At 50.6% G+C, this 15,401-nt stretch overlaps 1 protein-coding gene across 1 annotated transcript; it reads right to left on the minus strand.

Moving 5' to 3' along the window:
- Positions 1–8,426: 8,426 nt before the first annotated feature.
- Positions 8,427–11,670, minus strand: LOC308525255 (proteoglycan 3-like; the record flags this gene model as incomplete). The annotated part of the gene is made up of 5 exons (XM_081100043.1): positions 8,427–8,485; positions 9,185–9,281; positions 10,079–10,210; positions 10,884–11,194; positions 11,610–11,670. The coding sequence occupies 5 exons, from the start codon at positions 11,668–11,670 to the stop codon at positions 8,427–8,429; spliced, it is 660 nt and encodes a 219-aa protein (XP_080956169.1).
- Positions 11,671–15,401: the final 3,731 nt, after the last annotated feature.

Here is a 15,401-nt window from a genome sequence, read left to right on the forward strand (position 1 = left end):
CTTCCTCTCTCCCTCCATTTCCCTCCCACCCTCTTTTTCTCCTTCTCACTGTAGTTCTACCTCTTCCTACCTTGTGATCTTTAATGTGTGAAAACCTTATGCTCTTTCTTCTATGCTGTAGATCTAGATCAAGGTTCTCAATATTTGTACTGTTACTAGTTGGAGTAAAGTAATTCTTTGTTGTGTGTTGAGGGGGCGGGGGAACTGTAGAAGTTTAGCAGCATCCCTGGTCTCTACTCACTAGATGTCAGGAGTACCTCCCCCCATCAATCTGATTGTCCCCCAAAGACTATCAAAAACATCTCCACATATTTCCAAATGTCCTCTGGAGAGCAAAGTTGCTTCCATTGAGGATCACTGGTCTAGAAAATGCCATTTAGTCCAGCCTCAAGGCATATCTTCAGGCAAAGAGGTGACAGCTGCAATGGAAAGCTTACTGCAGAATCTTTCAGACACATTGGGGGCCACCCTCCCCACCCCCATCCTCATCTCCCACCAGCCCTCTGTCACCACCAGGGTCAGGACTAGGAGGCACTGAGTGAGGCAATCACCTCAGGTGCAAAATTTAAGGGGGCACTAAAGAATTCAGTAGTCAAGATAAATGAATATCTTTCATGCAATCTTTCTTGGAAATAAATGCAAAACCATCTGTGATGATTAAAATATCAAAACTTTGTCTACAGCCATACCACCCTGAACGCGCCCGATCTCGTCTGATCTCAGAAGCTAAGCAGCGTCGGGCCTGGTTAGTACTTGGATGGGAAAATATCAAAAGTTGAATCAACCCAGCTCCAGCCACATTCACTGCCATCCAAAGAGAGGCCAACAAATGCCGAGCCCTGGCCATGCTGGATATCCCTGCCGGGAGTTAGCAGCCTTGGCAGGGTGGGTGACTCACTCTGTGACATTCCCCCTGGGCAGTCATATTTCTTCCTCAGACCCCTTCTCAGCCTTCCAGGCCTCAGGGCACCAGACACAGGTAGTCCAGAGGGTGAAAAGGCCTTCCCTGCCTCTGCTGTCCCAGGGGACCTACAAATGGAGAAGTATCTGAGAGGTCACTTCTGGGCATAATTGCAGGGTAAAGGTCTTGGCTGTTATCTCTCTGGCCCAACTGACTAGATCCTCAGCTTAACGACATGGGTGGTGGTAGTGGGGGGATTGGCCAATTCTGGGTCCCCAAAACCTGGTGTTGGATTTACAGCTTGAGTCCACCCTAGTGGTGGGGGGGAAGATCTAGACACCTCCCCATCATTCTTCTCCCTCTTGGGCCCAGGCTAGGGGCACCATATCACTCAATGGTAGGGATGCTCAGCTGCTCTCAAGAGCCAGCCTCACGATAGGCTTTACACACACTTTTCCTTGAACAGCCCTGTGTTACAGATGTGGAAATGGCACCTCAGAGAGCTTGACAAGTTGCCCAAGATCACACAGCAAGCCAGAGACAGGCCTAAGGGAAGGCCTTCCAGCTCCTTGTCCCTCCTGACATTTAGCATTTGAGAGGCCAGCTGTGTTTCCTGAGAGACAAAAGCAGGGCCTGGGGCACTTGATTCTTCCAGCTCCTTGTCCTGATGGGTCATCAGATCCTGGCTGATGCCACTGAGGCTGCCTGTCCTCTGCCTCCTCTCACTCACCTCCCTTCTCTACAGCCTGCCCACCCACCCCCTGCCCTATCAAATCCCAGGCAAAAACATTCCAATGACTTCAGTGGGCACAGTAATGTCTGATTTAAAACTGGAAATGTGATTTTTAAAGGCCCACCACAGACCATACACTTTGCTACACGAAGACTCTGACATCCATCACCCCACTTAATCGTTACAATCATCCTACAAAATAGGTATTGCCGTCTCTCACCTGCACACCTACTACAGAAGCTCAGAGAGGTTCGATGACCTGCCCAAGTTCATACAACTAGGAAGGAGTGGCACGTCTGACTCCTAGGTCCTTGCTTCTTTGATACCCCCAGACAGTCTGCATTACCCCAGACAGTCCATCCAACACTGCCAACTTTTCAACTTCTGTGAAACTCCGACTGTCTGGCTTATGTTTGCATTTATGTTGAAGGGGTTTCAAACTCTGCCTTTTGTCTCAAGTGTCAGTCCAGTCCCACATCAGGCAGAGGTTGGGTCTTAGTGCAGTGTGATGCAAATGAATGGCAAGTCCCAGAGTCTCAATGTTTTCATCTGGGAGCTTTTGGTATGAGAGAACCTGCCTCTAATGAGATCAGCTCCAATAACACTCTAAGATAGGGCTTGGACCTGGGGCTGTCAGAAAGCCGTCACTGGAACTGGGACCTGTGTCCACAGATAAGCACTGTCTGGATTGCACTCCAGGTCAGTGCTGGCCCGGTGAACAGAACTCCAGGGGTTCCACTGTCAAGATGGAGCTTAGCTTCACAGTGAAAAATCAGACAGAGGTCGAAAACCAGGACTACAGTCTTTATTAAAGGAGTAGCCCTAACCGGTTTGGCTCAGTGGATAGAGCGTCGGCCTGCGGACTCAAGGGTCCCGGGTTCAATTCTGGTCAAGGGCATGTACCTTGGTTGCAGGCACATCCCCAGTAGGGGGCGTGCAGGAGGCAGCTGGTCGATGTTTCTCATCGTTGTTTCTAACTCTCTTTCCCTCTCCCTTCCTCTCTGTAAAAAATCAATAAAATATATTTTAAAAAAAAAAAAAAAAAGTAGAAGAACCTGCTGGGCTGTGTTGAAGGGGAGGACAGCAACACAAGCAGAGGTGAACACACCTTTTGAGGGGAGGAATGGGAAGTAATGGGGGCTTAGTGTACTCGGCGGGTGCTGATTGGTGGCTAAATGTATGGTCCATATAAGGTGCCTGGTTAGGTAGTCAGGTATTTCCAGGCCGCAGATTAAGTCATACTCCACCCACCAGTTGGGCAGAAGGGAGGATCTATCATTCCAATCTTTTGGTAATAGTAAAAAAAAAAAAATTGAGAGTCCAGGCAAGATCAGGGGGTGAAGGTCCGTCTTCCGTAGCTACTTCCTGCTGAGAGGGGATGTTGTGAGGGGCATCCCGGAGTCTCAAAGATTCTGGTGACATAGGTGTCTCTAGGTTCTGAATTCAAGGCCAGATAGGTCTCTCCCACTTTCTGGTTAGCGAACGCCTGCATTTTGTTCTGCAAAAAACTAGTGAAACAGTGCATGAGACAGGGACCAAAGAGAAAAATTAAAACAATAAATACCAGTGGGCCTAATAGTGGGAGGAGCCATAGAGTAAGTGAGCCAAAGACAGCATACCCCCCTTCTAGCTGGTGACGTTGTCTTTGGTCAATTCTGTCCTGGAGGGATTTAATGTGATCTTTGACAATTACTGATACATTTACAAAGTAGCAGCATTCTTCCCCAAGAAAGACACAGGTACCCCCTTTTTCTGCTGTCAAGAGATCTAAAGCACGCCGATTCTGTAGGGCTACCGCTGCTAAGGAGTCTACCTTCCTTTGAAGGGATTCAAGGGAATTGCTAATGATGGCGATATCCTCTGAAAATTCAGCAGACAATTTGTGGTAGAAATGAACAGAGGAGGAAATGCCTCCTACGCCTGTCCCTACTGCAGTGAGGACTCCTGTACCCACTAAGAGGGGAACAAGGGCCGCCCTTTTGTGGTGAGACCTGAGAAGACCAAGGAGAGGATTTGAGCTCTCCCTCTGTTCTGATAGAATGATTGGGGGTTAGGAAGACATAAAGGCAGAGCGCGTGTGACAGGTCCTGGGGAACACAGGTGTAGGCTGTAGTCCCACAGAGGAGAAAAATACCCAGTGGAGGGCAGGCTAAGGGAGGGGGTAAATTTATAGATTTGTTAAACAGGTAGAGAGATGTTGTACAGGGTGCGTTGAGGTCTGGTATAAGTAAGAATTAAGTTAGTGGTCCAATAGGTTGGGATTGGAGTGGCTATGATGAGGATTCGAGCCAGTGACAGACAAATCCAACAGGATGTAAAGAAGGAGGGATTGATCTTAGAGAGTAGTTGAAAAAGTTGTGTTGATGAGGGTGGGCAAAGGAGTAGGTCCAGGGTTCGTAGGGCGAGAGAGAATGTCCTTGGGGGGGGGGGGGGGGCGAATAGGTCGGGGATTGACATAGGTTTTGATAAAGACAATTATAGTAGAATTGATGATTCCCTCATCATCCCAACTCCGTTTCACCCGAAAAGACAAAAAAACCTTAATTGGTGCATTCATTGTTAGCTGCCTGTAGGAGGATTATGCTGAGGAGATGAGACATATAAAAAGGAATTCAAAAACCTGAGCTTCTTCCAGAGTAAAAAGTCAGAGGGTCCCTTGCCAGGTAAGAGCCTGTGAGGAATGATGGGTCATCAGGTCCTGGCTGGTGCCGCTGAGACTTCTTTGGGGATGGTGGGGGGACATTTGGTGAGCCTGAGAGAGGTAGGTCCTGTGGGGGTAGAAGTATAGGAAGGTAATGTTTTGTGTAGAGGTTTGTATGGCTTAATGTGTGAGAGGTGATACCAGTAGTGTATTCCTTGTACCTTTGCTGCAGTAGGGGTGGATAGTATGACTGGGAAAGGCCCCTCCCAGCGGTGTTAAGGATGCCTTTCCTTTTTTCTTGACATAGATCAAGTCCCCAGGGAGGACTGAGAGATGAGTAGAAGTTGTAGCAAAGGGACGGGGGAGAAGATTATCAGCGTGTTGTTGTAAGAATGCTCTCATATGGGCAAAAGCGGGAAAGTAGTCTCCCGGGGTAGGGGAATTGTCCTCTGGGGTTTGGAGGACAAAAGGCCGCCCATACATGATCTTGAAGGGGCTTAGAAGTAGTGGTTGTCATGGCGTGGCCCTCAGTCTCATAGTGCCAGGGGGAGTAGTTCAGTCCACGGCATATGGAGCTCTAAGGATAGCTTGGTTAGATGTGTTTTTAAGAGCTAATTGGCCTTTTCTACTTTACCTGAAGACTAAGGGTGGTAGGGGATGTGGAGGTTCCATCTGATGTTTAGCATTTGAGAGACCAGCTGCGTTTCCTGAGAGACAAAAGCAGGGTCATTATCAGATCGAAGAGACATCGGGAAGCCAAAGCCGAAGCCAGTGTCAATTAAAAAGGAGATTGGCTCACCTGCCACCACAGTCATTACCCGAGGCTCTGTCCCGGTGATGTAAGTCTGTGGGGCCTTGTCAGGGCCTGGGCAGCTTCTTCGGCAGCCAGTCCCAGGAGGTCTGGGAGCTCCAAACCCGATCCAGAGGGTGGCCATGCTGGACTGGCTGAGGCCTGAACCATAGGACCAGACTATAGTCTGATTTCCAGTGGCCTTCCCTTCCACACCTTGGGCAGGGCCCAGGCGGGGGTCTCGGGTTTGAGCAGGACTTGGCTCAGTGTCTTTCCTTGCTGCACTTGAAGCATGGGCCCGGAGGCGGCTTAGCCCCTGACTTACCCACAGATGGAGGACCGGCACGTCATTTGGGGTTTGAAAGCGGTGGCTAGGAGCTGGAAGGCTCCTAATGGGCCTCAGCCTTGGCCTGATCTCGCTTTTGATTTTGGATTTGGGTCTCCTCATCTCTATTATTAAAGACCTTAAAGGTTAGGTTAACAAGGCCTTTTTGAGGGGTTTGTGGACCTGTATCTATTTTTTGAAGTTTGAGGCGTATGTGGGGGGAGTAAAGGTGGTTGGGTCAGTGGAAAAAGAAATCTGAGATGCCTCTCAATCTGTGAGGCAGAACATAGAGAATGGGGCATGGACTCAGACTATGCTCTCCGTTCCTGCTGCCTCCCTCAGGGGTAGAATGGATGCAGGAATAGAAGAGGCTGTTGAGGAAGGCAGTCTTTGGGTGGCCTGAGAATGAGTGTTAGATGGGAAAGGCTGTTTTGGAGCTCACGTTCTCAGGATTTGGGCTCTCAGGGACTGGGGAGAAGGCAGCTTCTGGTTAAGAGGGTCTGAAGAGAAAGAGCCGAGGCGTTTTTCGATTTGAGAAAGATGAGAAAGTGAGAGGGAATGGCTACCCGGATAATACCCTCCGCCCCTGCAACCTCTCGCAAAGGGAACTGGCCAGCCACCTGTGAATTCGGTTGCTGGCGGTCATGGGAGTGGAGATTCGGTGGAGAGCACACAGGGGAAGGTGGACGGTTAAAGTTCTCAGAGGGTAGAGCATGGGGTGCAGATTTCATGGCGGGATTGTAAAGAGTAGGCGAGGTGGAGAGGAATGATGAGCTGGGTCGAAAGAGTCAGAAGACAGAGAAAGGGGCTGAGGACTGGGTTGAGAGGGTGAAGGGAACTTCTCGAGGAGGATCTGATGAGTGGAACATGAGGAGCAAAGCGAGGGGCAAAATTGGGGTGCAGGGGGAGGGGCGGAAAGAAAGCCTTCCCTGTAGGGATTTCGAAAGCTTTCCCTGTCAGGTGACAAAAATTATCTAGGTCTTGGAGGATATTGGAATCGAAAGTGCCGTTTTGGGGCCACTAAGAGCCATTGTCAAGTTTATATTGTGGCCAGGCAGAGCTTCTTTGGTTTGATGTATCCAGAAAGACCAAGGGTCGAGAGATTGGCAAGGAGACACCCTAAGAGTGTGTTTCGAGGAGGTTTGAGCTGAGAGGTCCCCATGACCAGAGGGAAGGGCCACCGGGAAGTTGGGGAAGGAACAAGGAGCATCCTCCTTTTCCCTCAGCCGACCTGTAGAGAGAGAGAGAGAGAGACGAGAAAAGGTTCCAAGGTCGCCACCCCGAGACCTTTTCCGTGGAGTAGAGCAGAGTTTCCTGGCCAGGTACCTGGGCTTTGGTAGGATGTAGAACCTGTAGCTGAGTAGACGGTAAACTCTGAGGCCCTTCCAGGTCAAGGGAATGATTGGGGGGGGGTGGGGGGCAGAAGTCCCTGAAGCCTACTGGTGAGAAGGAAGCTACGAGATCCCCACATGTCCTGGTATGGAGGGTTCGAGAGGTGTGCGGAGCGGGCCAATCAACTCAGAACCATACCACCGAGCAGAGCCAGTGCAGGAATCAGAAGCTCAGGGTTAGGTTCGAGGACCTTCCACCTCCCGTGCACCTCTCCCAGGTTTCAGCAGCAAAAATGAAAAATCAGAGGCCGAAAAATGAAAGATCAGACAGAGCCCGAAAACCAGGACTACAGGCTTTATTAGAGGAGAAGGACCTGCCGGGCTGTCTCTCAAGGGGAGAACAGAAACATGTGAGGAGATGGGCACTCCTTTGAGAAGCAGAATGGGAAGGAATGGGGGCTTATTGTACTCTGATTGGTGGCGAATGTATGGCCCATATAAGGTGCCTGGTTAGGTACTCAGATATTTCCAGGCCTCAGGTTACGTCATACTCTGCCCACCAGTTGGGGGAAGGGAGGATCTATCACACAGAGCTTAGCTAGCACCTTGTTGGGATGGGAAAGCCCATATTTTGGGATGTAAGGCCAGTCCTCTTATTTCATTACTTTTGCTTTTTTTATTTTCAATCCTCACCTGAGTATAATTTTCCAGTGAGTTTTAAAGAGTGGAAGGGAGAGGGAAAGACAGAAATATCAATGAGAAAGAAACACATCAATTAGTTGCCTCCTGCAAATGTCCCGGGCCGGGGGGGGGGGGGGGGGGGGCTCAGGAGGAGCCTGCAACCAACGACCACGCCCTTGACCAGGATGGAACCCAGGACACTTCAGTCCTCAGGCCAGCACTCTATCCACTGAGCCAAACCAGCTTGGGCTGGGAATCCTCTTGATGGACCCCTTCCAAAGAAAGGTGACCTCCCCTGAAGCAATGCATTCTTTGCTAGAACCTTCCTTCTGCTCCCTTCTGCCTATAAACACCTTCTATTATTACAGCTTTCAGAGCTTCTTTCTATTTGCTGGATGGTATGCTGCATGACTCATGAATCAATGAATAAAGCCAATTTCATATTTAAATGTACTCAGTTAAATTTTTAACAGTCCTCCACTTCTTGAATCAGTGATATCACCCTCATTTGGAAAGCCACCCCACTCCCACCCCACAACACACCCTATGCTGAATCCAAACAAAGCAGGAGGGCCAGTTTCCACCACCGCCCCCCCCCTCCGCCCCCTCGCCATTCTCCACCCAATGAGAACTTCCCCAGTGCAAGGGGGTGGGGGTGTGGAATCCCCCAGCCTGGGCTGAGAAGGGTCTTGGGAGAGCCACCCAGTCCTGGCTCCGCCCTTAGGTGGCACTGCAGCCAAACCCCTCAGCATTCCACCCCCATTCCACCCGTCCCTGTGGGACACTGGCCACCCTTTACTTTCCTCAAAGCCCCACCCTGCAGGAGTGAGGGCTTTCAGGATTTTCAGACCCGGGGAGTCCTCCAATGAGCAATGAAGAAACAAGAGTCCGCAAATGCAATGGGAAACATGGCTTTATGACCAGGAGAGGCTGGGAGTCCAGCCCAGTGCCCAGGGTGGGCCAGGGGCTGCCAGGAGGGGTATAGGGAGGGGGTTCCAGGCACGATCCCTTTCTCGCCACTGGCTTAGGAGGAGCAGACAAAGGGCAGACGTATTCCGCAATTTGACTGTCGCCAAAGACCCCCTAGCAATAGAAAACACAGTGATGTCAGCTGCCAGCAGAGTGTGGCCTGTGCCCCCTTGCCCTCCAATTGTCATGATATGTTTGCCACACACCCCCACCTGCTTGTGTTTGTTGAGTTTTCACCCCAGGAAGACAGGGTGCTGAGTGCTTCCTGGGGGCTCCTGGCTAATCCTCACAATGACTCTCAGAGGGAGGTGCTGTCCTCATCCCCATTGCACAGATGAGGAACCTGAGCCTCAGCGGGGAAACCACTTTTCTGTATGGCAGTGGGCAGGTGGCAGGGCTGGGATGAGAACTGGGGAAGCCTTTCTCCTGCATGTATGGCCTTAGCCATAGTCCTGAGTCCCTCACGTCTGGCATTGAGCCATTCCTAATTCGCAAATCTCTTGCTTGTCCCTCATCCACACCTTTCATTCACCTCGGCTACTCTCAATTGTCACATCAGTAGCAGAGGAAGAAAAGCAGCCCCCAGACCCCCAGCTGAGCTTCGTCTCTGAGGATGGAGAGCCCCCATCCAGCCCTCACACAGGGCACCCCCTCACCCTACATCACAGCCCTCCTCACAGACAGAACGTTGGTTCTCCAGTTGTGGGGAGGCTGTGAGTTTGAGGAGGTGTTGCTCAGGCAGCTCAAAGGGACAGTGTGTAAGAGTCCACCTTGCCATCCCTTCCCTTTGCCCTGGGGCCCAGTCCCCCTCACCTCTGGTGCATAGGGTCACGCAGCGGCCGTTCCCACGCTGATTAGCCCAGTGACGAAAATTTACAGGGCTCCTATCAATCCAGTGAAACCCGAAGCACTAGAACGAGAGAGGGGATAGGCTGGGTCAGAGGCTGAGGTCCAGGAGACAGGCAGATCCAGAGGTTCCAGAAAATGCCCACTGACTGTCCCTTTCTGGGCACTGCCCACCCAGCTAGGAACCAAATATCCTGGACACCCACCCCTGAGGGTTTGCAGGCAATGACAATGGAAGAGCAGTGGTCCCTCCCCGCCTCACACAGCCAGGATTCTCATACTTCCTGTGAATACGAGTCTCCTGCAGACCTTTTTAAAATGGAGTTGCTGATTCAGGAGTCTCAGATCAGCCCCAAGACTGTGCATTCCTAACAAGCCATCAGACAATGCTAATATTGCTTGGCCCATGGACCACACTTGAGTAACAAATATAATAGCACTTATTCACCAACTATCCCAGAACCACTTTGAGAGAAGGACCCCATTTTAGACATGAGGAAGCCATTCCGCTTGTAAATGACCAAGCTGGGGATGGAATGGATCTCTGACTCCAGTGGTGAGCTGGTAACTGTTTACCAACCAGCTCTGGGAGAAGGTGAGAAGGCAGAGTGAGGGAGGAACCCTGATTTGTAACAACAGCCATTTTCCATGGTCGAAATACACCTGCCATGGAAGATTTCATGCAAAAAGCATGAAGTCACTGAACATGGAGTTGAGAAGAGATGTGCACAATCATCAGTTATCTTTAGCCAGCACCGGCCAGCTCCCCCACTACCTCCCACAGGAAGGTCACTCAGCTGCTAGAATGAGTCCTGATGCCAGAGAGAACTTCCTGTACCTGGGGGCTGGCCCCTCACTTACCCAGCCCCCGATGGCACCTCCAATCCAGACCTGTTGCTGGTTAATCGTACTTGCCAAGCGTTGAAGTTGATTGTTGGTGCTGAGGCTGTGGATAGAGGCCAGGTTGCCTCTGTAGCACCTCCAGCAGGTGTCCTGCAGAAAGAAGAGGTGGGGTAGATAATTCACTGGGTTATTTTCACTCAAGTTCCTGAGACTCCAGAAGACAACTCTCCATCCCTTGTCAGGTCAGAAATCACGGATCTACTTGCTCCTTAAAGCCCATCTCTTGCTCCTTTATCTGTCACCGAGAACTTCTTGCAGGAAATAATAATAATCCTGAGAATAATCTTAGCCACCATTTACTAGGAGTTTATAATGACCCAAGGACTGATCCAAATGCTTTTCATGTATTATCTCATTTAATCTTAAGAGGTTGGTACTATATATCTCCATTGTACAAGTGAAGATCCTGAAGCTCTGAAGGGTGAAGTGACTTGCCTAGGTAATATGTCAATGACAGGTGGAGCCAGGGTTTAACACAGGTATATCTAATACCAAAGCCTTTGTCCCAATCAGTGATTCTCAAAGAACTGCCTCCAGACCAACAATATTATCATCACCTAGCACTTGGTCCTATGTGCAAACTCTTGGGCGCCACCACAGACTTGCTAACCCTGAAATTGATGCTTCAAAAGACTCCTAGGAGATTCTGCTGCTCACTAGTGTTTGAGAACCACAAGTGTAAATGACTAGTGAACAGGAGATGGAACCCACTCTCTGCTCCTGCCCCTGGTCCTCCTTCATCAGCAGCCTCCCTGCCACTTACCTGAGCGCCTGCAAATGTTCGGGGCGTCTGCACCAACCGGTAGCGGCAGGTCTTGCACCCATCACTGCCCAGCATTTCCTCTGTGTCCTCTTCCCTGGGGCACAAGTTCTCATCTAGGGCACCTGGGTCCGACTCCATGGCCTTCTCGTCCTCAAAGGCATCTTGGCAGCTGGAAGCCTCCACCTGCTCTCCTTGGGACTGAATGGCCTCCTCTGTCAGGACCAACTCTCCCTCCTGCTCCCCTGAACCTTCCAGATCCTGGCTCAGGTCTGCCTGTGACTCTTGGCTGTCCAGATAGGGGGCATCATTCCCTGGAAGAAGAGGTAGCCTGCCATCAGGTCAGGAGCTCCTTCTTCCAGGACCACGGACAGCGCCGACCACCCCACTCAAGGCTTCCTAGTGCGTCCTTCTGGAGCCTAGGCCAGAAGGATCTCCTCCCTGTGGGGCGAGGTGAGAACTCACACAAAGGGGTGAGCACCTGGCGCTGGCTGACAGGTGTGTATTTTAGGGGTAGGAAGAAGCTGCTCTGAGAAGGTGGGGGGTTTTGCTTGAGGCGTAGCCCGGACAGATTGTTCAGGTCACATTTCTGAGTCCAGGAGATCTTACCTGAGGGGAGCTGGACCCACTGAAGAAGGAAAAGCTGCGGCCCTGGCCCAGAGAGAGCCAAAGAGGTGCCAGAAAGAGGAGAAGGGGTCAGGCTGGATGAGAAGGGAAGGGAGGACTTACCCAGGTGAAAAGCAGCAACTGTCCCCAGCAGGAGGAGCAGCAGGAACAGGGGGAGTTTCATAGTCACTGTTCTTGTGGCAGGGACACAGCTTCACTTCCCGCCGTGGATCTGCTCACTATGTCTGCACGGCCCCTGTCACACAACAGAGATGCAATGTTTGTTTAAGTAGCTGATTGAAGGCAAAGTAGAGAGCTTCCTTCTCCCCAGTGAACAGATGCTGACCTGGAGAAACAGAAAAAGTCCCTTTTACCCAAGCATTCCATCACTGGCCCCTGGAATAGCACTTAGCCCAGAGCTGGTCTGCTCAAGTCAGGGCCGGTTCTCCTACACTGAGGACGGACTGGAAGGACAGTGGCCATCAGGGTCCTAAGGACAGGCCTCCTTAGGTGTTGGCTTCTGCTTTCTCCCACGCTTTGGACCCCTCTTCACTGGGCAGCTGGGGGAGCACTCACCTTCAAGTGTCAGAGACCTCCACTCTTGGTGTCTCTGACTGCTGGGTACCAGAGGCAGTCCTTATATTGGGCCTTTGGGGAAGTGGGAAGAGACCAGGATGATTGCCCCAGGCTTGGGGCTGGGTAAGGAAGTTGATAATAAGGCATTTGCTCAATTCTCTCACCTGCTCCCTGCTGGGACTGCAGGGACCTGCCTCCTGGGGTCCACTGACACATATAGGTGTTCAAACACTCAGGTGTTCTGGAGAAGATCCCAGATGTCTACTGTCCACATGCACTTACTGTTAGCACCCTAAAGTGCCCCAGTCATAACCCCGGGAGCAGCCTTCTTCTGGTCACTATCCCAGCCAATGAAGTGGAGAATTCTAGGATGTTGGTGGTCCACGAGGGAGGAGAGAGGAGGCGCCCACCTCCTGAGTGCTTGTCTAGACCGGGGACTTCATATGCATCCCATCCCAGAATCCTCACCGTCTCCTCATTCCCATGAGAATGTATGATGACCCAAACTTCACAGGTGTGAAAAATGAGATTCAGAGAGGGAAACTCCCTTGCAAGTGTGCACAGGAAGTGGGGAACTGGTATTTCTAGTGCTTCTGGCTCCCAAACCTTCTGTCATCTATCTATCTATCTATCTATCTATCTATCTATCTATCTATCACCACTTTTTCTCTCTCCCTTTCTTCCTTCTCTCCTCCCTCCCTCTTTCTCTCCTTCTCACTCTAGTTCTTCCTCTTCCTGTTTTTTTCACCTTTAATGTGTGAAAAACTTATGCTCTTTCTTCTATGCTATAGATCTAGATCAAGGTTTTCAACCTCTTCACTCTTACTATTTGGAGTAAAGTGTTTCTTTGTTGTGTTTTGGGGAAGGGGTGACTGAAGAAGTTTAGCAGCATCCCTGGTTTCTACTCACTAGATGTCAGGAATACCTCCCCCAATCAATCTGATTGTCCCCCAAAGACTATCAAAAACATCTCCACATATTTACAAAGCTCCTCTGGGGAGCAAAGTTGCCTCCATTGAGGATCACTGGTCTAGAAAATGCCATTTAGTCCAACCTCAAGGCATATCTTCAGGCAAAGAGGTGACAGCTGCAATGGAAAGCTTAGTGCAGAATCTTCCTGACACCATGGGGCCACCCTCCCCACCCCCATCCTCATCTCCCACCAGCCCTCTGTCACCACCAGGGTCAGGACTAGGGGGCAGTAGTGAGGCACTCATCTTAGGCACAAAATTTAAGGGGGAACTAAAGAATTCAGTAGTCAAGATAAATGAAATGCTCATGCAATCTTTCTTGGAAATAAAAATAAATGCAAAAACATCTCTGATGAATAAAATATCAAAACTTTAATCAACCCAGCTCCAGCCACATTCACTGCTGTGCAAAGAGAGGCCAACAAATGCCGAGCCCTGGAGCTGCTGGATATCCCTGCCGGGAGCTAGCGGCCTTGGCAGGGTGGGTGACCTACTCTCTGACATTCCCTCTAGGCAGCCATGTCTCTTCCTCAGACCACTGCTCAGCCTTCCAGGACTCAGGGCACCAGACACAGGTAGCCCAGAGGGTGAAAAGGCCTTCCCTGCCTCTGCTGTCCCAGGGGACCTACAAATGGAGAAGTATCTGAGAGGTCACTTCTGGGCATAATTGCAGGGTAACGGTCTTGGTTGTTATCTCTCTGGCCCAACGGACCAGATCCTCAGCTTATCTACTGACATGGGGTGGTGGTAGTGGGGGAATTGACCAATTCCGGGGCCCAAAAACCTGGTCTTGAATTTAAATTTTGAGTCCACCCTAAGGGTGGGGGGGAGGAAAGATCTAGACCTCTCCCCAGCATTCTCCTCCTTCCGGGAGCATCTTATCACTCTCTGGTAGGGATGCTCAGCTGCTCTCAAGAGCCAAAGAGCTAGCCTCATGGTGAGCTTAAACACACTTTCCCTTGTTACAGATGTGGAAATGGTACCTCAGAGAGCTTAAGCAAGATGCCCAAGATCACAAGGCAAGTCAGAGATAGGCCTAAGGGCAGGTCTTCCAGCTTCATGAACCCAAATGGCTGCCTGCCCTCTGCCTCCTCTCACTCACCTCCCTTCTCTACAGCCTGCCCCTGCTGCCGCCCTGTCTTCTTTGAACTCACACCCCAGGCAAAGACATTCCAATGCCTTTAGTGACCACAGTAATGTCTGATTTAAAACTGGAAATGTGATTTTTAAAGGCCCACCACAGACCATACACTTTGCTACATGAAGTCTCTGACATCTATCACCCCACTTACTCTTTACAATCATCCTACAAAATAGACATTGCCGTCTCTAGTCTACGCACCTACTACAGAAGCTCAGAGAGGTTCAATGACCTGCCCAAGTTCATACAACTAGGAAGGAGGGGCACGTCTGACTCCTAGGTCCTTGCTTCTTTGATACCCCCAGACAGTCTGCATTACCCCAGACAGTCCATCCAATGCTGCCAATGCTTTCAGCATCCGTGAAACTCCGACTATCTGGCTTTTGTTCACATTTATGTTGAAGGGGTTTCAAACTCTGCCTCTTGTCTCAAGGGTCAGTCCAGTCCCACATCAGGCAGAGGGTGGGTCTCAGTGCAGTGTGATGCAAATGAATGGCAAGTCCCAGAGTCTCAGTTTTCTCACCTGGGAGCTGAGGCAATGACAGAACCTGCCTCTATTGAGGTCACCTCCCATAGTGCTCTCAGGACAGGGCTTGGACCTGGGGCTGTCAAGTAGCCAGCACGGGATCTGGGACCTGTGTCCACAGATAAGCTCTGTCTGGATTGCACTCCCGCTCTGTGCTGGCGCGGTGAACACAACTCCAGGGGTTCCACCCTAACGGGAGAGCTTAGCTTCAAAGCTTAGCTAGCACCTTGTTGGGATGGGAAAGCCCATATTTGGGGATGTAAGGCCAGTCCTCTTATTTCATTACTTTTACTTTTTTATTTTTAATCCTCACCTGAGGATAATTTTCCAGTGAGTTTTAGAGAGTGGAAGGGAGAGGGTGAGAGATAGAGAAATATTGATGTGACACAAACAGATGCACTGGTTGACTCCACACGTGGTCCGGGTCCAGGGCCTCAGGAGGAGCCTGCCAATAAGGTACGTGCTCTTGAGGAGAATCCAACCCAGGACACTTCAGTCCACAGGCCAGCACTCTATCCACTGAGCCAAACCAGCTAGGGCTGGGAATCCTATTGATAGACCCCTTCCAAAGAAAGGTGACCTCCCCTGAAGCAATGCATTCTTTGCTAGAACCTTCCTTCTGCTCCCTTCTGCCTATAAACACCCTCCATTATTACAGCTTTTCAGAGCTTCTTTCTATTTGCTGGATGGGATGCTGCCTG

This window comes from Myotis nattereri, assembly GCF_964212035.1.
Source record: "Myotis nattereri genome assembly, chromosome: 9".
NCBI classification, from domain to species: domain Eukaryota; kingdom Metazoa; phylum Chordata; class Mammalia; order Chiroptera; family Vespertilionidae; genus Myotis; species Myotis nattereri.